At 42.0% G+C, this 24912-nt stretch overlaps 2 protein-coding genes and 1 long non-coding RNA gene across 4 annotated transcripts; 1 reads left to right on the top strand and 2 right to left on the bottom strand.

Annotated features, from left to right (window-relative positions):
- Positions 1 to 1964: 1964 nt before the first annotated feature.
- LOC115263351 (uncharacterized) lies at positions 1965 to 5868 on the bottom strand. 2 transcript variants are annotated; one of them, XM_062855053.1, is made up of 3 exons: positions 5652 to 5868; positions 5493 to 5585; positions 1965 to 5430 (listed from the first exon to the last, which is right to left on the bottom strand). In XM_062855053.1, the coding sequence occupies exon 3, from the start codon at positions 5180 to 5182 to the stop codon at positions 3698 to 3700; it is 1485 nt and encodes a 494-aa protein (XP_062711037.1). In that variant the 5' UTR covers positions 5183 to 5430; positions 5493 to 5585; positions 5652 to 5868; the 3' UTR covers positions 1965 to 3697. The 2 variants fall into 2 exon arrangements, with proteins under 2 accessions (XP_062711037.1, XP_029722507.2); XM_029866647.2 differs by having other exon boundaries at positions 1965 to 4630; positions 4691 to 5868.
- A 4517-nt stretch (positions 5869 to 10385) lies between these two features.
- Positions 10386 to 12813, top strand: LOC109416518 (uncharacterized). Its single transcript, XM_029854089.2, has 4 exons — positions 10386 to 10669; positions 10735 to 10881; positions 10946 to 11035; positions 11096 to 12813. The coding sequence occupies exons 1-4, from the start codon at positions 10584 to 10586 to the stop codon at positions 12450 to 12452; spliced, it is 1680 nt and encodes a 559-aa protein (XP_029709949.2). The 5' UTR covers positions 10386 to 10583; the 3' UTR covers positions 12453 to 12813.
- A 1261-nt stretch (positions 12814 to 14074) lies between these two features.
- On the bottom strand, positions 14075 to 15889 carry LOC134289051 (uncharacterized). Its single transcript, XR_009998232.1, has 3 exons — positions 15362 to 15889; positions 14814 to 15156; positions 14075 to 14260 (listed from the first exon to the last, which is right to left on the bottom strand). It is a non-coding gene; the product is annotated as an uncharacterized LOC134289051 (long non-coding RNA).
- Positions 15890 to 24912: the final 9023 nt, after the last annotated feature.

Below are 24912 nucleotides of genomic sequence, written 5' to 3'. Positions count from 1 at the left end.
GCGTTGCTCCGTCGTCGTTTAGCCGGAACGAAGAAGAGACCTCGCGGCATGGGTGCGCGCGAATTCTCGTATTTCTGCCAAAATGATAATAAATTTCATACTAAACTACCCCCGGTTGGTTGGCGGGTGTTCCATCTTTCCTGCTGGTTGTCCTCGACCATGGGCGGGGGAAATTGGATTGTATTGGCGCTGCTGCAGCAGTGGGCTTCGGGTTGCTGCACAAGCAGAAGCAGCACTTGTTATTCCACTACTGCGCTCTGATGGGCGCTTGTAATAGAACTAGAAAAGTGCCTGCGGCGGGAAACTCGATTGCAATAATTTTGCGCGATTGTGATAGCCTCTCAATTTATCGGCGGGTATATCGCCTTGGCCTGATTGACCTTCGGAAGGCAATCAGCGAGGTTGCGTTGGGATGAAGAAATTATTGCGGTGGACAATGTTCAGAGTGGATACATAAGAGTATGCACAATACACACCAAATTATGAAAGTAGTAACGATTGTGCATTACTTTTAGGGTCTTAGCTAAGACCTAGGCGTAGGACCCATTTCTTTATTTCTTTGCTATACATACATTTATTTGTTCAACATCACATTTAAGACAAGAAATAATCAACAATAGTACGCCACAATACTCGGTTTTTGGCTGCCGCTCTCCATCCTCGGTCGCGCCCAAAGCTCGCCAGGTCATGCTCCAACTGGTCCGCCCATCGTGCTCTCTGCGCGTCACGCCTTCTTGTGCCAACCGGATCAGTTGCAAACACCAGCTTTGCAGGGTTGTTGTCCAGCATTCTTGCGACATTCCCTGCCCACCGTATCCTTCCGGCTTTGGCCACCTTCTGGATGCAGGGTTCGCCGTAAAGTGCAGCGAGCTCGTGGTTCATCCTTCTCCGCCACACACCGTTCTCTTGTAAACCGCCGAAGATCGTCCTTAGCACGCGTCGCTCGAAAGCTTCGAGTGCTTGCAGGTCCTCCTCGAGCATGGTCCATGTCTCGTGTCCATAGGGGACCACCGGTCTTATTAGCGTTTTGTACATGGTGCATTTGGTGCGTGGGTGAAAATTTTTCGACCGCAGTTTCATTTGGAGCCCGTAGTAGGCCCGACTTCCGCTGATGATGCGGCTCCGAATTTCACGACTCACGTTGTTGTCAGCCGTCAGTAATGGTTCGAGGTAGACGAATTCCTCAATTACCTCGAATGTATCCCCGTCTATCGTAACATTACTACTCAGATGGATCCGGTCGTGTTCGGTTCCGCCTACCAGCATGTTCTTTATTTTTGAGGCATTCACCACCAGTCCGACCTTTGATGCTTCGCTCTGCCACTGTTTCAAATGTTTTGGCGATAATGTCCATATCGTCCGCAAAGCACACAAATTGACCGGATTTTGTGAAAATCATTCCCCGGCTGTTGAGCCCGGCTCGTTGCATCACACCTTCCAGAGCGATGTTGAAGAGTAGGCATGAGAGTCCGTAACCTTGTCGCAGTCCCCGGCGAGATTCGAATGAACTAGATAGTTCACCCGAAACCCTTACGCAGTTTTGCACACCGTCCATCGTTGCTTTAATCAGTCTAGTCAGCTTCCCAGGAAAGCCGTTTTCATCCATGATTCTCCATAGCTCTGCGCGGTCGATACTGTCGTATGCCACTTGGAAGTCGATGAACAGGTGATGCGTTGGGACCTGGTATTCACGGCATTTCTGGAGGATCTGCCGTACGGTAAAGATCTGGTCCGTTGTCGACCGGCCGTTGATGAAGCCGGCTTGATAACTTCCCACGAACTCATTCGTTTTAGGTGAAAGATGAAGGAAGATGATCTGGGATAGCACTTTGTAGGCAGCATTCAAAATAGTGATCGCCATGGAGTTCTCACATTCCAAATGGTCTTCGTTCTTGTGAATGGGGCAGATTATCCCTTCCTTCCACTCCTCCGGTAGTTGCTCGGTTTCCCAGATCCTGACTGTTGCGGGGGCTGGAGGGGAATTCTCACCGGGTTCTTAGCAGCAACGCGAATCATGCGTTTGTGCAGCTTTAAACTGCAAATAGGGGTTTTATTAATTCATTAGGATATACAATTATAGTTCAAACTACAACTTACACTTTCGGTGTTTCCCTTGATACATTATTCCCTGCGCAACAGAGTCTTGCTACCACAAATTGATTGTGGTGAAATCTGACGCATCTTCACTAGCTATAAACAGTTCATTTTAGTCGTTAAATATTTACAATAAATTAGACTTAGCATGTTATCACTTACGTGTACACGAGCTACAATAATAAATTTCCTTTATGAACAAATTGTAGAATAAACAATTAAATAAACAATGTGTTATAACAAATTGCGTCTGCTTGGACGATTTTAGCAGATTTTTCTTTCTCTTCTTGACTCAGTACATTTTCTGTTTGAGCTTCTATGATTACTCAGCATTGTCTCTTTTGACAAATCGAGAGGCAGTGTGGCCAGCGGCAACATTCTCCCCCCCGTAACACTGGGTTGAATAGTCCCAGTTTTACCTAATTGAACTGTCCAAAACCTCTCGTCCAACCTTGTTTGCTGCTCACACAGCTTAATTAATTAAACATAACCCTACTTTACACCCTGACTGACAACAATCTTGATTTCTAAGTCCCGTGTCCTCGGCTAGGACCTGACGATGCGTTCGGGATGCCTTGTAGCCCTAGTTGCCTTCCTCGATGATGACTACGTGCTGATTTACAGTAGAAACCAAGAATACCCCGGGACTTCTTGAACGAGACGACGATGTTACGTAGGATAAGTTTGGTCATTACACATCTATCGGTTCCCAAATCTGCGGTCAGGATACCGGCGTTGAGCCGATCAACGGTTTCATCTGGCTGATTTCACGGGATGGTGTCTTATCGTTGAAATATTTTTTCACCATTTGTTGTAATTTTGGAAATCGCGCAGGTCCTTGGCTTAAAACAGTTGCACCAGGATCCTTTTTATATACGTTAATATCATCCAAGTCCTTCGAGACCGGTTCCGTGGTCGAGTGGAACATATTCGTGTTAGATTCACCAACGTGTGTGCTCTTGCTTCCGTACACACTGTTACCAATTGTAAACTGAGATTTACCGAAGACACTGATTTCCAACTCGGACACTAGAACGATCTTCCTTTCGTCCTTCTTATCCAAGGCGTAGATATCAGTGCCGGCAGTCGGATCGTTGAAAATACTCTTCCCATTACGAGTGGTAATTACTTCGAAATCCTTGGTTGGCTGGTGACGGGAACCGTAAATTAGAACGATGTCGACAGTATGATTTGCCTTCATGTACAGATGAGAATCCACAGTTTTGTTTATGTTTCTCAATGTCACTACGAAGAGCAATTCGAGCGCTTTATCGTCCTGACTGTTCAAAACTTCAATATGCAACACACAATCCCCTTCTACCCACATAAATTGTAGCAATTTAGCATTACACAGGACAGTGCAGTCACTACCCGAGCAGGAGAAAATAGCTGAAGAATAACTAACTCAGGTATGGAAAACCGAATACCTACAACCTGAATGAGGTATTAAGTAGCCCTGCATAAGAGGTAAAATACTTAAAATAATAACTGGTGTGTATTCTGTGCATAACGCGTGAATAATGGCATCAGGTATGACAATACCTAAATAATAATCGTCGATTTTTTCTTATAAATGGCAATTTTTCCATAATCGAATAATACCTCAAGCAGTCCTCAACACCAAATCAATAACTTGTTGAGGTATTGTATCAATACCTAAAAAATACCAAAATAAGTTATTTTCAATACCTGGACAACCGACCAATACCTTGTCTTGGTATGATACCTGATTTTGGTATGCTCCAGTTATGTGGCAGTTATTCATTCCTGCTCGGGTACACTCGTAGTCGCTTAGGCGCTTGATGTTGTAGACGATTTTCGTTACTTGAATCTCCATCGAACAGCTACTTTTTTTGCGAACTGAATGTTGCTTTGATGAAGCCCATTTCAGCATTGCCTGAATGGTAATCAAATCGAAACAAAGGTGCATGTCCGTTAGAGTCACGGTATGGGACTCCAAAATCCATCGGTATATTCGAAAAACAAGATAGACAAAGGCTGATTTCTGCCGTGTCGTTGTCGCTAGCAGTGATTTCGTTGAATCTGGTTGGGGTTTTACTCTCATCTGTATGAGACGAGAATGTTCGTTTGGGTACATAACCACAGCCACAAACTTCCATGGGTCATGACAAATAACGTCCAAAAAATCACATCCTGAGATCCAAGCTGTTGATATCCGATGCTCGAGGGAGTTCCAGAGTTTTGATGACCCGTCGGCCTCCTGATTCCACTGACCAGACAAATATTGTTGCAGTTTCGCAAAGTTTACGCAGTTTGAGTACCCCTTCTCGGCAGCTACTGGCGCAAACACATCTACAAATGTGCCCCATTCTGCATGGTTACCGGTCCAGGTGTTTGCGCCGTAGAAGAGATCATCGTGTTCAACCGGTTGGTTGATCACCAGCGAAGTGGTATGTTCCATCACCGTTGGTGTTATTAAAGCAGCAAACGTATTCTGCTGCATCCCATCACTATAGGCTACTGTATTCTTTCCATCATTCGGTATTCTGCTCTCACATATCGGAGCGAGATGACCCTGCGAAGAGAATAATTGGTCTGGCTCAAGAGATACTTTCTCCAGTACTACTTCGCCCACACTTAGAGCTGTTTCGGAACTCGCGCGAGTGTTTCGCTGCTGAGTCCCACGATTAGCTGTGGTCGAATAGTCCATCATTTCGAGCTGCTCGGCAGGCTCGCTAACCGTCGATTGTTTTTCGGAGGCCTGGTTCGTTGAATGAGTGTTCAACTCTCCGCCGCTTATCCCGATTTGATCAGTGCACCTCTCTGCTGTTGAAGGAATGTTCCCGGCTCTGCTGCCAGTGATCTCCGGTGCAAAGTCATCAGCCGGGGTACTCGTCGTCGTTGTGCATAGACTCACTTTGGGACGGTCCTTGTATTTTCGTTTTACCAATTGCTGTTCCAGCAATCGGTACTTCTCTTGGAGTGCCTTCTGTTCTAAGGCAAGCATTCGCCTCTCCAAGTCTATCTCGCGCTGCTGTATCGCGCGCTCTTTCTCTTGTAGCTGCTGCAGCCGTAGTAAAATTCGAGCGGGCTTACCGCCAGTGGCTGAAACCGGACTCATCGTCATACAGTTGCCAAATGTGCCGCTCTGAAGTTTAACTGATTCTCGTATATCTCGTGTGTAAACCTATGAAACGGGGCGCGAGAAATCTTCGCAGTCTCCCGTTCGACTAGCACATGGTGAACACACCTCACATCTCACATCGCACGTCTCGCAGTGCTCACGAAAGTTTTAAAGAATGTTGCGGGGGCTGGAGGGGAATTCTCACCCGGTTCTTAGCAGCAACGCGAATCATGCGTTTGTGCAGCTTTAAACTGCAAATAGGGGTTTTATTAATTCATTAGGATATACAATTATAGTTCAAACTACAACTTACACTTTCGGTGTTTCCCTTGATACATTATTCCCTGCGCAACAGAGTCTTGCTACCACAAATTGATTGTGGTGAAATCTGACGCATCTTCACTAGCTATAAACAGTTCATTTTAGTCGTTAAATATTTACAATAAATTAGACTTAGCATGTTATCACTTACGTGTGCACGAGCTACAATAATAAATTTCATTTATGAACAAATTGTAGAATAAACAATTAAATAAACAATGTGTTATAACAAATTGCGTCTGCTTGGACGATTTTAGCAGATTTTTCTTTCTCTTCTTGACTCAGTACATTTTCTGTTTGAGCTTCTATGATTACTCAGCATTGTCTCTTTTGACAAATCGAGAGGCAGTGTGGCCAGCGGCAACACTGACTATCAGCCAATGCGGACAGGTGGTCAACTTTTCTAGGCCCATCTTGATGAGTTCAGCTGCGATACCATCCTTACCAGATGCTTTGTTGTTTGTTGGCTGGTGAATGGCATCCTTAACCTTCCTCAGTGTGGGAGTTGGTTCATTTTCGTCCTCCGTTGCATTGGCGTCGTCGTTTACTCCCTTTCCGTGGTCTCCCGTGCCTACGTTACCCACACCTTTTAGGCGCTGATCGAAGTGCTGCTTCCACCTTTCGATCACCTCACGTCCGTCCGTCCAGAGGCCTCCGTCTTTATCCCTGCATATTTCGGCTCGCGGCATGAAGCCGTTGCGGGATGCGTTGAGCTTCTGTTAGAACCTCCGTGTTTCTTAGGAACGGCACAGAAGCTCCATTTCATCGCACTCTGCTTCTTCCAGGCGCTGCTTTTTCTCCCGAAAGACGCGAGTCTGCTGTTTCCGCTTCTGTTTGTAACGTTCCACGTTCTGTCGGGTCCCTTGCTGCAGCATTACTGCCCTCGCTGCATTCTTCTCCTCCAAAACCGTTCTGCACTCTTCGTTGAACCACTCGTTCCGTTGATTCTGTTTCACGTACCCTCTCGTGGTGCTCTCGGCTGCGTCGTTGATGGCGGCTTTCACTGTACCAGCAGTCCTCTAGAGGGGCCTCATCGAGCTCGCCCTCGTCTGGCAACGCGGCCTCGAGATTCTTCGTGTAGGCTGAGGCGACATCCGGTTGTTTCAGTCGCTCTAGGTTGTACCGTGGTGGTCGCCGGTACCGTAAATTGTTGATGATGGAGAGTTTTGGGCGCAGTTTGACTATCACTAGGTAGTGGTCAGAGTCGATGTTGGCGCCCCGATAGGTCCTGACGTCGATAATGTCGGATAAGTGCCGTCCGTCAATCAGAACGTGATTCCGTCTGCTGTGGTGATCTCCAGGATTAACGATAAGGGAAGTATGTATGGACATATTTTGGAGGCGGCGAAATCAATGAGACGTTGATCTGCTGGTGGGCGCCGAGCCTTCCAATCGTCGGTCTGAATTCCTCCTCCTGGCCTACCTGAGCGTTTAAATCTCCTATGATGATCTCGACGTTGTGGCTTGGGCAGCGGTCGTACTCGCGTTCGAGCTGCGCGTAAAATGCGTCCTTGTCATCATCAGTGCTTCCGGAGTGGGCACGTTTGTTATTCTGAAGTTGAAGAACCGGCCCTTGATCCTCAACCTGCACATTCTTTTATCGATCGGCCACCAACCCATCACACGCCTCTGCATTTCGCTCATCACGATAAAAGATGTTCCCAGCTCGCGTGTGTTGCCGCAACTCTGGTAGATGGTATGATTAGTGATTACCCAGACAACCAGAAATCGCATAAGTATGTGTGCTGTACATCGTATAAAGTATTATTTTTACTCACTATCGCATATATATACGGCTGAGGGATAATTTTCATCGCATATGATGTTATTTTTTGAACTTATTGCGATGTATCCGGTAAAATCATAGAAGGGTGCAAATTAACTTTTATAATGTACTAGCTGTCCCGGCAAACGTTGTACATACTGTCTAGAGTGGGTCATCGTTTATATGGAAAAATGGAAAATTCAATGGTATCCCATCACATCAAAGCTTTTTTGATCCCATTTCAGGACCCAAATAAGTGTGCAAAATTTGGACACGATCGGTTATGTCTACGTTTTGCGCATCGCGTTTGAAGTTTGTATGGGGTTTTACATGGGAAAACACACTTTTTTGCATTTCTCTCATAACAAGCTCGAATTTTTCTAAAACCATGTAACCGATAATGTAAAAACATAGCCTAGGGTGTCCTAAAAAACTTTGTCGAAGACCGCGAAGTGATCTGATGCTTATGAAAAAAGTTACAGCGTTGGCATTGCTTGACGAAACAGCATGATTTTGTTGCTATTGTTATTCCTTTACATGTTAAAACATAAACACATGCATGCGGTTCGTTGGTTATAACTTTTTTCACAAGCATTGGATCGCTTTGCGGTCTTCAACAAAGCTCTTCAGAACATCCTAGGCTATCATTTTACAGCATCGGTTAAAAAGTTTCAGACAAACTTTTTCAACTTATAGCTAAAATGCCAAAAAGTATGTTTTCCCATACAAAATCTCATACAAATTTCAATTGCAATGCGCAAAGTGTAGACGCAACCGATCGTGCTCAAATTTTGCATTGATACTCAGGACCTGAAACGGAACCAAAAAAGCTTGGATCTGAGAAAACGATTCCGATGACCCACTCTAGCCTGCCTGCCTACTGTGTTTTTATGACATACAGTTCTATAGGAACGTTCCCCGCAAAGTCATCTATATGGGAGCCCCCGGTTCCAGAGACCGGAGAGGTCTCAAACCAAGCTAAGAACCTTCCCCGGCCTCAAATATACCCACATACAAATTTTCATACCGATCGGTTCAGTAGTTTCCGAATGCATAGCGGTCAGACAGACAGACAGACAGACAGACAGACAGACAGACAGACAGACAGAAATTCATTTTTATATGTGTAGATAACTACATCGTAGTAGACGATGTTTATTTTGATGAACTTTACTTATTCGCAAAAGAGTTCGAGCGAACTCGCAAAGTGTCAATTGAATTCGCATAACTGCGCACTGCGATGATTATACGACTTTGCTTGGTACTTTTTCTATTATGTCAGTTAAACTCGCATTTTTGTACAAACTTAATCGCAAGAAAGTAAAAATAAACTCGTTAAAATGTGCATACAAACTCGCATAAACTAGAATCGTTAACGTTGGTATATTGCGATGAGATATGTGATAACAATGACAGAGGTGCTTTTGGAGCGCCAAAAAGCTACAAGAAAGTTAACAGTCATCATTATGGTTACAAAACAAGTTACAAAGTCATCATTTTTGTTTTGTTGACCTGATAATTAACAATGGGTGGTGCCAGCAAAATAGTGAAAACGATAATTGTGCGGGAAATCACGCTTCGTCATTTTGAGCTCCAGATAGCCTGTCGAACACGTACAGCGCAGGGACAGCAAGTGCATTCCAACGAACACTAAGGTGAGTTAGAATGTCATGACAATTAATCAGCGTGTTTCATAAGTGGTGTTTGGTGTTAAGTGTGAAGTGTGGCTCGAAAACCCAAAGGTTCTTAGTTCGATACTGAGGTGACAAGAATTGATTTTTTTTCGAATGTTATTAAGTCGCATAAGATGCTATATTATGTCGCAATAGTGCACACCGTGCATCGCATAAGATATCGCCTGAAGTCATATAGCATTAATATTTTTCCGTCAATGCACGTATAGCGCCTCCACTTTCGTACGCATGAGGCACTTTTACTGCATCTTAAGCGATGTAACTTTACCGCATAAAAGTGCGTATAACATGAACATAAACATCATTATACGTGCAAATTGGTTGTCTGTGTACCACTAAACGTTCGCACCATGGATCCTGTCCAACACACCTCCTGCAGCGCTACGATGCCGAACCCGCGGTCCTTAAGTAGATCGGCGAGTATGCGGGTGCTCCCAATGAAGTTGAGAGATCGGCAGTTCCACGTACCGAGTTTCTAATCGCAAGTCCTTTTTGTTCGCTGGGGTCGTTGCACGGTTAAGCTTAGAGTCCTTCCCTGGCACTCGGACGTTGGTCAGCCACCCCTAACATAGGGATCAGACGCTCAGGTTTTCAGAAGTAAACCCCCCTTCCTTGTCAGCCTACAAACAAAGTTCCCACCGGGGTTGGCTACCCGTTCTTCCCTAAGGTTGCTCGTAGTCAGGGTTCCTGATTTCCACTTTTCATCTTCATCCACATTCGAGTACAGTCAGCAGCGAACGGTTGTCGCTTTGGTTTGTGTGTTTGCTTGTCAGCGACGACAGCATACTCCGGCGAACGGTGGGAAGCCACACTTGGAATTTAAACATTCGTCCACATTCGTATCGCAAGCGATCGAGCGGTGATGTGATTCGTGAGTGATACTGCGCATACGAATTTTTGAAGTTTTCAAAAAATGTTTATTATTTTCTTTGCTAATCTAGCATTTCAACAACAATACACTAAAAATGTATGCATTATATGCAGACATTCTCTTCTGGTTATTATTATTATTATTAATATTTATTAAAGACACTTTATCACTTATGTGGCATTCGTGTCTGGACTCTTCTGGTTATGATAATAGCCGCTTCGATCGCCCACCAGCATTCGTCACCATTGGCTATTCATTCATTCGCTTGCGATCCAAACTGCGACGATCCCACGCTTCCCACTGGTGATGGGGTTGCGTGTTCGATCACGACAATCCGTTTGCTGCATCTTTCTCGATTCGCTTCGGCAAAGAGGAGTGAATATAAATGGAGTGAGGCGAATATACCGATCCTTGCTCGTAGTTTCCGGCCGGTATCAGGAGGAGGTACCCAAGCAGCACCAGCAACATCATCCAAAATGTGGCTTTCTATGCTTTGGTCTAAAAGAGTTGCAATAAAAGCACACGCAACTTCAATCTTGTCAGTTGAGTTGCATTTAAACCACAGAGAACAGACGTTTATCTTATTGTTGGCAGCTGTGTAAAATTAAAAAACCGTCAATTCAAATGTGAGTGGTTCTGCTCCTGGTAGGCGGCGCTACTGTTGCTCAGAAATTCCCATTCCATTTGACGTTTGTCAATCGCGATCATAACAAAGGAACATAACCTATCTTTTCATCAGTCGATAAACTTATCATGGGTCGCAAATGTGAGTTCTACTGGTGCGGAAATCATCAAGGAACCAGTGTTTCCTTCCATCAGTTTCCGCAGGATAATCAATTGTAAGTTTTGCTTCAGGAATCCCACTTGTGCTACAGAAAATAGTTGCCGCATATCTAATTCGTAGGTGTCATGATTGGGTGCAACGGTGCGGTTCCTTAGAAGCTACCCAAAAGTTTGCAGCATATGGGGCAGCTGCGTTCAAAAACAAACGCATTTGTTCGGAACATTTTCCACTCACAGCATTTAAGGAATCCAGCAGGAAGGAGAAAGGGTAAGAATAACCATAACTTAAGTGATAGCATCACTCCACAAATCTAATCAATCAACATGAGCAGGTTACTGCCGAACGCATTACCTTCACTTTGGTGCTCCAACAATAACAGTGAATACGGCAAAGAATGCGGGGGAACATCGAACACTGCTGGGTAACTGCACCGTACCGTACGTCCTATTTACATTCCTCATCTTGTAATGATTATTTTCAGCACGGAATTCGTGGCGGAATCACCTCAGTATTCGGATGACGATCCGACGAGCGAACCGATAGAGTTTCTGGAAGGAGAATCGGATTATCAAGAATGGGAGAGTTATTGTAAATCATCCGCCAGTGTCCGTGATACATCTTTCGTCGGGAATGATGTGTCTACCGAAGGGACCTCACAACTCGGAACATCACTCTCTCATCCGACCAATTCATCATTCGATGACATCAACACGACGTTGCCAATATCAGAATCCATTCTAGGATTCCACACGGTATCGCTCCAAATCGACCCAGTGTCAAGCAACTACCAGATCTCAACCTTGTCCTCACCATCTGAAATAAAACAGAATGATGACGATCTGACGGGAAATTGCGTGAGTGGTCATTACGATCTTCATCCTCAGCTATGTGTGGTCAACGATATCATTAAAACACCAGCAACAGATAAAGATAGCATGCTGTACTCAACCGTGGAATCCGGTGACTCAGCACTGATAAGTCTTTTGAGTTCATCTGCTACGAGCCGCGATGAAAGTTATAGAGCTCAGATACAGGTGCAAAACGAGACTATACAAAGCATGAGGGAAAAACTAAGGCATGTGAAACGAAAATTATTCGTTTCAAATCAAACCGGACAAAGACGGCTTAAAAGTGCCTTCAAAGCCAAACGAGAAAACGCTGCTCTTAAAAAGGAATTAAAAGCAACAAAGAAAATCAAAACGGAAAACGAAGAACTGGGTGCAAGAGCGAGGAAAAACCCAGTAGTTCTGGATATAATAAAAAACTCTACGCGCAAACCAAAAGGTAGGAGGTACAACTCGACCACAATGAAGTTTGCTGCTGGTACGTACTTAAGTGGCCCTCGAGCGTACAGGTACGTCAGGAACTCTGAACACGTGGTACTCCCTCACAAAAGCTCGGTATATAATTACAATAAACATGTACGCCTGCAACCAGGAATAAATAGTTCATTGCTCACTGCCATAAAAAGAAAAGTTCGCGAAATGCAACACAAAAAGAACAAAATCGTAACTCTCACTTGTAACGGGATGTCCATAAAAAAAGATTTGTCATATAGCGCGAAAGCCGACGTATTCCATGGCTTTCCAGACGACGGAATACCAAGAAAAGTTGAAGGTAACGATCCCAGCATTTTGGCAACGGAGGCCGTTGTTGTCATGGCATCTGGGATGTATTCAAAGTTTAAACAGGTAAGATATGGCGTTGTCTTTTTTGTCAAATTATGTTATTACAGCCAATTATGTTATTACAGCCAATCGGATATTACCTGGCGCATAACAGCCTTGGAAGCAAAGGTTTGTTCCAGTTACTGCAAGCATCTGTTCGTGCTGTTGTGAAATGCGGATTGAATCCTTTGGTTATAACGATGGACCAATCCAGCACGAACATCAAAATGGTGCAGGAGCATCAAATTTCGTCAGATCATCCAAAAATAGAAATTGATGGTCGAGAAATATTGATCATGTATGATTCGCCGCACCTAATGAAGAATACCCGTAACGCTATATTTAAACACAACGCTGTGTTTCAAAGCAAAATAGCAACATATCAACACATTCGTAAACTCTACGATTTAGATGTATCGTCACCTTTGAGGCTTGTGCCGAAGCTCCAAAAGAGATGTATCGACCTCCCTCCGTTCGCAGCAATGAATGTGGCCTTAGCTGCCAGGACGCTCAGCGAATCCTGTGCGACAGCTATGCGTAGTGGCTACCAAAAAAAGCGCTTGAAACGGCTGAATTTATTAAAATCTTTGATAAACTCTTCGATATATTCAATTCTAAGGACAAATACTCGAATTCGGTAGGCAAGGTAAGAACTCTTAGAATAAATATTTGTTATCTTTTTTTTTATGGTAATTACGTTATTGCAGCCATATAGAGCTCCGATCACAGCAGACTCCAACCACTTCAGCTATTTAAATGAAGTAGAAACAGTATTGGAAGACATGTACTTCACAACGAACTCCTGCTTAAATGCGAAAAAGGTAATATTTTAGTATATATTGTTATACCGAAAAGTGTTTTGAATATAAAATGTTTCAGGCACAGGAGGAGTCGAAGCTATTAAAATCCTGCCAGCGACGACCAAACTTTCTAAAAGGATGGATTAGTAATATTAAAGCTCTGAGAAGGTTGTGGACAGTCTTGAGAAAAGATTATTTGTGCTCTTTCCTTTGTACCAACGTTTTGTGCCAGGACTGCCTGGAAAATTTTTTTTCCGAAATTCGCAGGCGATGCGGCTTCAACGATGCTCCCAATGCTTTCCAATTTGGGAGTGCATTTAAGTATGCGATGATCGCGGCCGCTGAACAGGGTTTCGGCGAGGGCACCAATTGCCAGCATGATGCGACGATGCCACTTCTGAAAGAAGATGAGGTTACCAATCTACTGCCAAACCGAAATGAGGAATTTGAATATGAACATCAACCGCTGGATTTGAAGCAGCAAAAAAGGAGTTAAATGCGTTGGTCTATATAATTGGAGCGGCGGCCTCCAAACTACGTCATAGGAAATGCAAGGAAAAGCTTACGGCTCATCAAGATGATGAATATCTTCACAATGAAGATTATTCTTTTGTTAAGTTGAAAGCTTCGTGTTCTTCGAGGAAAATAGTTATTCCCAACAATACATTATATGCTATCGGCTTACTGGCATTCGTAAGCTTTAAGCAGAAATTCAGATTATTTCTGCACCAGAACAGAAGGAATGTGAAGTCACGCCTGAAAACGTATTTGAACTACGAATCGTTCGACCACGCGGCATGCGAATGCTGTTTTAACAAACTTATAGATATTATATTCAACACCCTTATTCAAGGATTTTTGCGTGATGTTCGCGTTCAGCAGAAAATTGCGGAGAATAATAAGCGTCGTCGAAAACGGAATCGAAAGGCTATTCGGATGAATCTTCCATAGGGACATAGTAAGCATTCACAAATTATGCAATGCGCAATACTAAATAACACATATTACGAGCATTTTTATTTAAACCTACATTAAATAAAACGTTGTTTTTTTCCTCAGGTCACCAATCTCGAACCATGGAGGGGTTACAGCCGGACGATGGCACAATGTCCATCGAGACAAGCAATGATTTTATGAAGTAGCTAGTGAAGAATCGTATCCAGTTGTGCGGGCCAGTTACTGTAAAATGAAAAGTGAATTAGCTTCTATGAGATTCAGTTTATAAGACATTTGTGTAGTAACAATGTACAAATAAATAAGCTTAACTTTTTGGACGAAACATAAAACTTGGTTACGAATTGAATAAACGATGTCGAGTAAAAACGATTTTTTGAACCACCCTAACATAGTAGGGGCAGGCTTTCAACAAAGTGTGACAACTCATACAAAAAGTGAGAGAGATTTTATATTACATAGATATTATTGACCATTTTTGCGTGAAATCGTATGGACTCTCCCTAAAAAACATTGTAATTAAAGCTTTTGCACCGAATGAATATCTACTATCCATTTTACGGTGAGTCAAAACAAATTAAAGTAATTTAAAACATGTTCAGACGACTATTAGGTTTGAGTAGTTTACTCATAGGGTCAGAGTCAAAAGTGACCACGGATAATGATTTCTTTTTACTAAAATGATCGATTTCTCTGATCAAAATGAGTACCATATCGAAATGTTTTGTTAGGATACGTTGATGAAACTCTTTCTACTAAAAGAACTCGTTCTACTTACTATTCGCTCTCTGCTTCATTACACCATCCGTCTTTGTTGACCGTCAAATCCTCCAATTTGATCTCTACCGCTTGTCCTGATCTTCGCCTTCCGACGGCCGAGTAAACTCCTCACCTTGGACAATCGATGGAAAGTTTTCTTCGGAATCGATAAAAACTGCACCTTCACCGGGTATAGCACCACCTGAATGAACCTCTCAGGATCCAACAGCTATGGTCCCACTCCTTACTTGGATCGGAAACTCTTTGTGGTCCGTCGTCATCAAACAATTTGTTTCAGTTTCCTCCTTTCACAATGGCTGATCCCAAAAAACACCGTTGGCGTCCGTGATATTCAAAAGCAGCTGAAATAAACAATATATATTAGGGATATCTAAATGAACAAATAACTTAAAAATGCAGAATGGAGACAACACTAAGTTCACTATTACTTGAGAAAAAATGTAATTCGCTGTGGATCACAGTGACGTGAATAGAAGAATACAATTTCTCTAAGAATAAGTGTTGACCGAGAATAAATATGAATTATTTATTGTTCATTGCACTTACCTGCGGAGGAATTTGATTCTTGAGCTGAAGTACGGAACATAGTCCAGCAAATGTTCCGGCAGTGTTGGAATGCAAGAGTTGCACTTTTTCAATAACGTACGCTACAAAGATGCACCCCATAAACTGAACAGGTCATCCGTTTCCGGACGCATAATGTACAGGATAACGTAAAGCTGGGCGGTTGTGTCTCAGAGGACTATCCGGGAAAGCGGAACCCTGTCACCAATGTCTCGCTTAGGAATATCGAGATAACCGAAACTGTCGATTCTGTGAAGATTTCACCATTGCACAGAGGTCAATAAATCGTCACTTGCATGACTGCACCGCCGTCGCTGCCGTTTTCAGCTGCCACTAGAATCCACCGGCCTGCTTTTCTGCCAACCTCCGATCTATCGCGCATTTGTTTAATAGGCTGCAACTATTGCAAACAGGTCACACAATCCACTCGTTAGGAAAATCACCACTTTAATTCTGTGCTCCGCTTGCTTCGCATTGCCACTACCGAGGCCACGATTGTTATTGTTTTGGTTTTTTTTCCTGACAGCAGTGCACCCAACGCCTGCATTATGTTGGCAAAATAATGAAGCTTGGCAACTATGATTAGTACAACTGGGGCAGTCCCCGAGAGATGGCGTGAGTGATTTGCGTTTGAATTCTTACACAATTTTTTACCAGAAAAACGTATGGGCTTCAATGTCTGTTCTCTGTGTTTAAACTCCAAATATCGTTAAGTTGCAGCTTTGTTTCATAGGAATTACAAAAAACATCGTATTTGACATCGATTTATGGAGGCGGAGCTAACATATTCCTCACAAGTGACAATACAGTCAGCTTGCATTAAAATGTGCTATGTAACACACATGAAACATCGTACTGTGGTTTGTTTGTTCAGATTAGGTTCCAAATGTGTTACAGAAAACTTGCACGTCTTTTCATTTTGACAGCTTTCTAACTTGTGACAAAGAAGATACAATGAAGTAACGCGTAACTTCAGTAGCTTTTATGGTGCGTTGAGCAGCAAATCTCTCACAGAGCTTCTGGTGTAGTATGTTAGGTGAGTGGTTAATACTCCTGGTGTCCACGGTTCGAGTCTGGACATTTTTTTTTCTTTTTTTTATCAATCCCCCTAGCTCAAGTTGCATAACGATTTAGAATTTGCGCTTTTTGCGTTTCAAAGGAGAAGCAATTATGTTCTGTTGTCCTCAATACAAACAGTGAATAAATTGCACTGATGTTGCTGGTACTGGCTTTGAAACAAGTCGTGTTGCTTGGGTAGGAATAGGAGTTGCTGGACAGAGGCTAGTGGATCACAGTGGGATCTGAATTGTGCAGCATACCCAGCCTTTACCGTGCCTTATTTCTGGCATGGTTTACAAATTACGTAACACTATAGGAGAGGGGGGGGGGGGGGGGGTGGGCGTTGTCCCGCTACCATACAAAAGTTTTTGGGCTTCTATACAAGAAGCGTTACATAGGGGGGGGGGGATCCAAAATGACTGATTTTAGCGTAACGTAATTTGTGTACCATGCCTTTAATTTAACTCAACATCTTTACAGATAAAAGGCACAGTCCTCAATCAAACACCAAACATTTCGGTTTGCTACTGCTTCTCTCCAAACTCTCGATGGTCCTACACTCTTTGCATTGTCCGGCATTATTGTAACATACCCTGCCCACCGTATCCTTCCGACTTAAGCAACCTTCTAGATGCTGGGTTCGCCGTACAGTGCAGCGAGTTCGTGGTTCATTAAGTTTCACATTGTTGTCAGGAACCACTAAAGATCTTCGTTGGTTAGCTTCCCAGGAAAGCCACCATTGTCCATGCTTTTCCATAGCTCTGTCGACCTTTAAAGCAATATTTGACCATACTTTTGAATGCTTCCGGCTTAAGTTAAAAAGAAAATTTACGAAATAATACTCCTCGAAGATTAAATTATGTTCCGTGATCTTAATTTTATTTCGCAACTCCGCATCACGTCATCCAGAAAGTCATGCATCACATTTGCCAAAGGCTTATGAGTAATGACACCTTGATTTTGACAAATGCATGTGCTCTCGAAAAAAAAAAATATATCTGCAACCTTCAATCACCGAACAATAATTCCACACCTACCATCCACTCGCGCAAGTCATGACATGAGGATAAACCAAATCCCGACCAAAACCACCACCGTCCATAAAAAACCCAAATCGACTCCGCCCCAATGCGCGGTGGGGTCGTTGCATTCCCGGGCTTATGGTCGACGGTAATGAATGTGCACTTCCCTCTGCTTTGCTGCAGTGACTATTGAAATCGCCTTTGATTTCGGTGCAGATCTGAGTGATAAATAAATGCCTATATGGATGTACTTTTGACTGATTGTTGCCCCTCTCCCTCGCTCTCCTCAAATGAGGGTGATGGACCTGATGCGAAATGCATTGCGGGCTTCCCACACATCGTCCCGATGCTAAATGAGGCATCACCGCTCGTTTTGTATGGATGGACATTATTTAAAAATCGTTCGAACGTGCTCATTTGCATCTGGCCATATTTTCGGTGCAAACCGACACTTAATGAATAATATGCAAAAATTATGACTTATTCACATTTCCTGCCCGGTGATTACATGACAGATTGACTTTGACTGCGGGTACGGAACGAAGCGAGTTGCGTTCTCGATTCGCGTTCGCGTCATGCAGCCACGGCTTTGGCGACCCTGGTAAATGCCTTCAAAGTCAACCTCTCAGCGAAGTGCGACGGCTTAGGTCAGATGTGCATTAAAAATCACCTTCCAAATTTCCTTGGCCCACCGATCATCCTATAAGGTTAAGGGTACCTGATATGCAACGATACAGAATCGAATGGTACAAAATTATTTGATCACTTTTACCAATATTTAGACTATTAAGAGTGTTCTGGCAGCACTGCATGAGTGCTGGTTGCCACAAAGCAAGTTTTGACCGATGAGGCCAGTGAAAGTGTGGGTTTACAGATGTTAGAATGCCAGGACGGTTCATGACAGATGGAATGATAAAAGTGAACTTCAACAAAACTGTAAACTAAACAAATAGAAGACGAATAATCATTTGCGTGGATTGCGTTGCTGATTGAAATTAGTTGAAGAGGACGTGAAGTAGTAAGCCAAAACTAGTTAACTCAAAGCTAAATTTGAAGAGTTGTTGAAATAGTTAAGATTAGGGTATAGTAGAACAGATTAAGGTCAAACAAAGCGGCTTATTTTGAATTATATAAGAACACGATTACTACAGAAATTATGTATTACAAAAACGACAAGTTGGAAGAAAAAGTGGTAACAGAAAGTGAAGCAAACTAAAATTGTAAGTTAAACAAATTTAGAACAATTGAAACTTATATATTTCTAGTGAAAGCAGTTAACGCAAACCAAAGGAAAAAAAATAGAAAGAATCCCTTTTTGTCTTTTTCTATGTTAACATCAAGCGACAAGGCAAGTGGCGATCTCTAAGCGTATGAAGGTGGAAGCTCTCTGTATTAGTGTTCGTGATATGTCATAGGAGAAGGTAGTGTGCGTATTTTTCGATATCTGCATACAATCAGCAACACACACTATCGCATGAAAATACAACTTTAATCCGTACATAGCGCTACAAAAACGGTGTATGTTTGTTTTAAATTACTGTTTGATCATTTTGACAAAAATTGTTTGTGCCGATCTTGACTGCCGTGAATCGCAAGTCAGTCCCATATGTAAAAAGTAGGCATTGAGAAAATGGACCCTGAAGTTTTCAAGCTCGATCAATATGAAAAACTTCAAAAAACTGCCGTGACTTGAAAACTTCTGCGATCATCGTGAAACTTTCACAAATTGTTTCAAACGTAAAGAAGTAACTGAAGAAAATTTAAAAGTAACAAAAACATTGATCAATTTTGTATTGGAAGGTACAAAAGTTCTTGATGGGACTGACTTGCGATTACTTTTCATTTTGGGACAATCTGACTTGGTGTTGTTTTTTGATTTTACTGAACAAATTATATATTTTTATTTAACGTAGCTGATAGATCATTGGAAGAAGATAGGTCAAAAACGGGTATTAACTCAATTTTGCCCAAAATGCAGATGGGACTGACTTGCGATTCACGGCAGATGATCTGATCAAAATCAAAAACATTTAATCGGATACTTCGGAAATGCTTCCTTATCCTCCAACCCGACCAAAAGCCCCTATCAAGATAATATCAAAAATATTACAACATTTGTTAGAAATAACGTTATTTGATATAATTTTGTTTTGAGGATTCTCATGATGATGATGATGATGATGATGATGGTTCCGCCACATACCCCTACAAAGGTTTGAGCTAGACGATATATCTTTAAGATAATTATTAATTATGATCAATGAAATCAGATTTGCAAACTAAATACGGTCTGATTCTTTTTACAGATATAAACAACATTATAATTTGTCATACTATACAGCAAAAACATAAATTTCAAAATACTGCTGCTCTCAACTACAGATGTTTGCAAGCGTTACTAGTGATCATGAAAGATCAGAAAATCAAAAATATTGCGAGGATTGATAACGTTCGCGCGATGTCAAAACAGTCGGCAATATTCTCATTCTCAAGAAATTCCCGACATTCAACTAGACAACTCACTACTAATCTACAGAATCCTTCAGCAGTACAAATATTCCATATGATAAATAAATACAAAAATGTCATTTATACCTATCACCGCGCGCGAGACTCAAACTTTTGTAGACTACACAAAATAAGTTCAGTTAATAATACTACGTCAACAAATATAAAATCCATCATCATCATCGGGGCGACCATTATAGTTTGTTCATGCCTCCTATTACAAAAATATAAATTGTCCACACAAAATATCCGTTGGTAAACTTCGTCAAGATACAAAATCTAGTCAAGAATAAAAATTCAACAGAGTAGCTGTTCAAAAAGCAGCTTTTACGTGTGAAATACATAGTCTCTTAAACTGTGATAGCGTAACTGCATTCGTGATGTGGTCAGGCATCGAATTGAAAACATTTATACCTTTATAATACAAGGAATTTTGTGAAGCACCATGCAAAAAGTAGGGTGTTCTTATTTGATCCGCGTTTCTAGTGTTGTAACTATGAATGTCACTTCCTCTTTCAATTCGATCACACAAATATCTAGGCAGCATACCATTCTTTAATTTAAAAATGAACACCAACGTTAAATAGACAATTCTTTGCTTCACTGACAACCACTGAAGGGCGTCCAACAAAAAAGTTGAGGAAGTGAATCTGTTACATCTTAAAATCAACCGTATTATTTTATTTTGCAAACGCTGTAGCCTTGATATTTGTGTTTCATTAGCTAAAAACAAAATGGATGGGCAAAACTCAATGTGTGGAGAAATGATTGATTTGTACAACTGTATTTTACTAGCAATAGTCAAATCGTTTTTTAATCGACATAGAATACCATACTTTTTGGCTATTTTCTTGATGACATTGTCGATGTGAGCGTCAAACTTTAGTCTGTCATCAATAATCACGCCAAGATATTTAATTTCGCGCACGCGATCAATTGTCTCACTATCAATTTCTACAGAGACATCATAGTTTACTCGATTCCGCGAAATGACCATGAATTTAGTTTTACTTATATTCAATTTCAACTGTTTGTACTTCAACCATTTACTCAGAGAACGTAAATCTGCATTCATCTGTGAAACGGCTTCCCTCAGATCTTTGGCTGCAATGAATATAACGGTATCATCAGCAAAAAGATTAATATCGCAAAATCGTAAGACTCGCCGCATGTCATTTATATATATAATGAATAAAACGGGCCCTAATACACTCCCCTGTGGTACGCCAAGGCTGTTCACCACGGGGCTCGAAATTGAATCATTGAAAGCAGTCCGTTGGGTTCTGTCACACAAATAGCTTTCGAACCATCTATATGCAGAACCCGCAAATCCAAAGCGCTTTATTGTTTTCAACAACAAGGGCCGAGAAATTGTTTCAAAAGCGCGTTTGAGATCCAAAAAAACAGCAACAATCGTATCTTTACGCTCTAGTTTCTCTTTCCACTTCGTTAGCACCAGATTCAATGCGGTTTCACAGGAATGACCTTCCCGATAACCCGATTGCTCCGGTATTAGCAAATTAAAACTATTTAGATAAGCTAACAGCTGGCCTTTAACAACAAGTTCCAAAATTTTCTCTAATGTGTGCAACATGTTGATGGGACGAAACTCTTCGGCTTTAATCGTTCCAGCAACTTTTTGAATAGGAATCACTAAAGATTCCTTCCAAACGTGCGGCACGTGCCGAGTTTGTAATGATTCATTAATCAGGTCCAGCAGATTGTGTCCGATGACATCAAAGCAATCCTGTATAACTCTAGCATTTACATTATCTACGCCAGCCGTTTTTCCCATAGAAAAGCAAATATTTTTCAATTCTTCCAAAGTTATTGGGTGAAAAGATTCAAATCTACTGTTAATACTAGGTGAATAACCATAACAAAATTTGTTATAATTTATGAAACACAATTGTAACAGAACTTGTTTTGTTTTCAAGCAGATGTTTGAAAATATTTAATATAGTTTAACCTTCTCGTACCCGACCCCCAACATCTCATTTTCAAAATGCTGGCATTTCGTCAATTTTCATCCAACTTTTTTGAAGTCGCCCTCAATCGATCAGAAATTGGTGCTAGTTTATTAGACCCAGGTGGCCATGCAATATCCGGAACCATTCCGGAGATATTCCGGATTGTACTGGGGTCAGGGAGGGTACCGAAATGGCAAAAAATGATTATTTCGTGTGTTATTGTGTTTGAACCATCGATTTTCAGCGGAATTTTCATTGCGAACAATAATACACATCTGCGATAATCAGATTTGAATAAGTTGATCCTTCCGGATCACCGTGACGGGTTCCACGGGGGCCTCATTGGGGACATTTCTGGTCTTCATCCAAAACATGTCGTGCGACATGTTAAACTTCATGATTTCGAATGACTGAGTCAGAAACGATACCCTGAAGTCTGTATCAACTAATATGACCACCTCGGAACATCTAGCATAGGTTCCACGGGGGTGACATCGGGGACATTTCTGGTTTGCAACCAAAACATGCCGTACGGCGTATCAAACTTCATGATTTCAAGAGAACGGGGCAGAAAAAATTGACTGAGTATGAAGCAACTCATATGGTCGCTCCGGAACAACTGAAACAGGTTCAGCGGGGGCCTCTCAAACACAATAACACACGAAATAACAACTTTTAGTCATTTGGCAAAACAGAATCCCTCCCCCGCCCCCTGACCCCAGTACAATCCGGAATATCTCCGGAATGGTTCCGGATGTTACATGACTCCTTGAGTGTAATAAACTTGCACCAATTTATGATCGATTAAGGGCGACTTCAAAAAAATCGGATGAAAATTGACAAAATGCCAGCATTTTCAAAATGAGTTGTCGGGGGTCGGGTATGTGAAGGTTAAAATAATTGCCTATAACATAATTTCGCAACACATTTATTGAAATATTTCATATATTATTTGTAACAAAAAATATCAAAATTCGTTGGATTTTTATTTGTATTGACGCGAAAAAGTTTTATCACTTTCGCTATATTTAACACTTGAGCAGGAGGTAGCATTCATTTATAACATTACACTAATTGTCATATTTCAACACCACCTCTTCTTCCGTTACGCTTTTTTTGTATGAAACTCCCATTTTTTTTGTATGAACCGTAACGCTCGGTTGTATTTTCCCCTCTCATTTGAGTGTTACCACACTTAAAAATATTTCTCCAAAAATGAGTATAAAAATGAGTTTACCCTAAAAGGTGTCAAAGAAATTATAACACAATTTATTATAATTTTGTTGAATTCTATCATAATTCATGGAACAAGCTTTGTAATATTTATGTTATGATCATTGCACAACCCACCAAATATTCTTGCTGTACATCGGCTTGATAAACTGCTTTTAAGCTTGCTTTTAAAAAATTGGCTGGACAGGTATCAGGTGTCAGTAGGTCGGCTCCAGAGGCACCCTTATTAAACCTCGCAGTTGAGGCTTAAGAAGGATAGCTGGTTATCTCGGAGAAACCCACGGTCAACTGCACCATTGCTCCGGTGAGCACAGTGAGGGCAGAATACTGTGGTGACCCAACAAACATTTTTGCTGTACAAGAGTTTTTTTTTTTTATCTAGTTCGTTTATTTGGGGCTCAATCGCGTATAACGCTTTACGGAGCCGAGGATCTTTCTTTGTACTTAATAGTATACATTATACAGAGTAATAACTTTTTAATGATATCTGTTAGTAATAAGTGGAAGCCAGGGTACTCGTGGCAGCTCGAGGTTAGAAGGTCACATTTTGAGGGATGGACAGGGTAAGGATTGGGCCAAAGGTTTCACTGCTGCTCATCCGGGGGTGAATCGCATCTTGCTGGCGTATTCGGTGCCTTGTGGTGTTGGTACCAACTTGTTGTGGGACTTGGTCTTCCGGATGGCCAGGAGCAGCTTGGTAACACAAAGAGGACAAAACAAAGAAAAAAAAACTGGCGAAGAAAACACAAGCAAATTAAACTTTTATACCAGCAGAGCGAAGAAAGTCGAAAATACATCCCATGTATGTGACATCGCGGGTCCCCAACACATCTCTCACAAGAACAAAGGGTTGTCTACCTCGGGCCTCAAGGGTATCCAAAAGTAGCGCTCTGGAGGCGTCATTATCCGGGCATTGCCAAACTACGTGGTCGATGTCATCATAACCGGAACCGCACTTAGTACAAACATTGCTCAACGCGAGGTTAATCCTGTGTAAATGCGCGTCTAGCGAGTAATGGTTGGACATAAGTCTTGACATCACGCGAATGAAATTGCGACTTACATCCAGACCATACCACCACACTCGCAAAGAAACATTAGGAATAATGGAATGTAACCACCGTCCCAGCTGGCCATCTCGCCAATCATTTTGCCAACTTTGAAGAGAACTCTGGCGAACAAAATGAAAAAATTCATCATGTGAAATTCTTCTATCATAGATCTCACCTTCCTGTGCGCCCACCTTTGCGAGAGAGTCCGCCTTCTCATTGCCATAAATTGAGCAATGTGAGGGGACCCATACAAAGGTAATCTTGTATGATCTTTCGACCAGTGCACCCATCTGCTCCCTTATTTTTGTAAGAAAGTAAGATGGATGTTTTACAGGTTTCATCGACCGGAGTGCCTCAATCGAACTAAGGCTCTCCGAGAAGATGAAGAAATGGTCTACGGGCATGTTTGAAATCATCCCCAAAGCGAAATTGATTGCTGCCAGCTCAGCAACATAAACCGAACAAGGTTCCTGAAGTTTGCGGAAGGCGGTGAAATTTTCATTGAAGACACCGAAACCAGTGGATCCATTTATGCGAGACCCATCAGTGAAGAATCTCTTACAGGAATTGACATTTTGGTACTTTTCGTTAAAAATGCGAGGAATAGATATACATCGAAGTTGATCTGGTATTCCATGAATAGCTTGTTTCATGGACAGATCGTATTTAACAGAGGTACTGTCGTTAGT

The sequence above is a fragment of the Aedes albopictus genome, chromosome 2 (genome assembly GCF_035046485.1).
Source record: "Aedes albopictus strain Foshan chromosome 2, AalbF5, whole genome shotgun sequence".
NCBI lineage: Eukaryota > Metazoa > Arthropoda > Insecta > Diptera > Culicidae > Aedes > Aedes albopictus.
Note: the sequence above shows the minus strand (reverse complement) of the source record. Positions and strands in the feature narration are given on the sequence as shown.

Bases quoted from the DNA above. Each gene is read 5' to 3' on its own strand.
- LOC115263351 (XM_062855053.1), bottom strand. From the start codon at position 5,182: ATGACGATGAGTCCGGTTTCAGCCACTGGCGGTAAGCCCGCTCGAATT.
- LOC109416518 (XM_029854089.2), top strand. From the start codon at position 10,584: ATGGGTCGCAAATGTGAGTTCTACTGGTGCGGAAATCATCAAGGAACC. The intron at 10,670-10,734 runs GTAAGTTTTGCT...TCTAATTCGTAG, and splicing joins TTTCCGCAGGATAATCAATT to GTGTCATGATTGGGTGCAAC. The intron at 10,882-10,945 runs GTAAGAATAACC...CAACATGAGCAG, and splicing joins TCCAGCAGGAAGGAGAAAGG to GTTACTGCCGAACGCATTAC.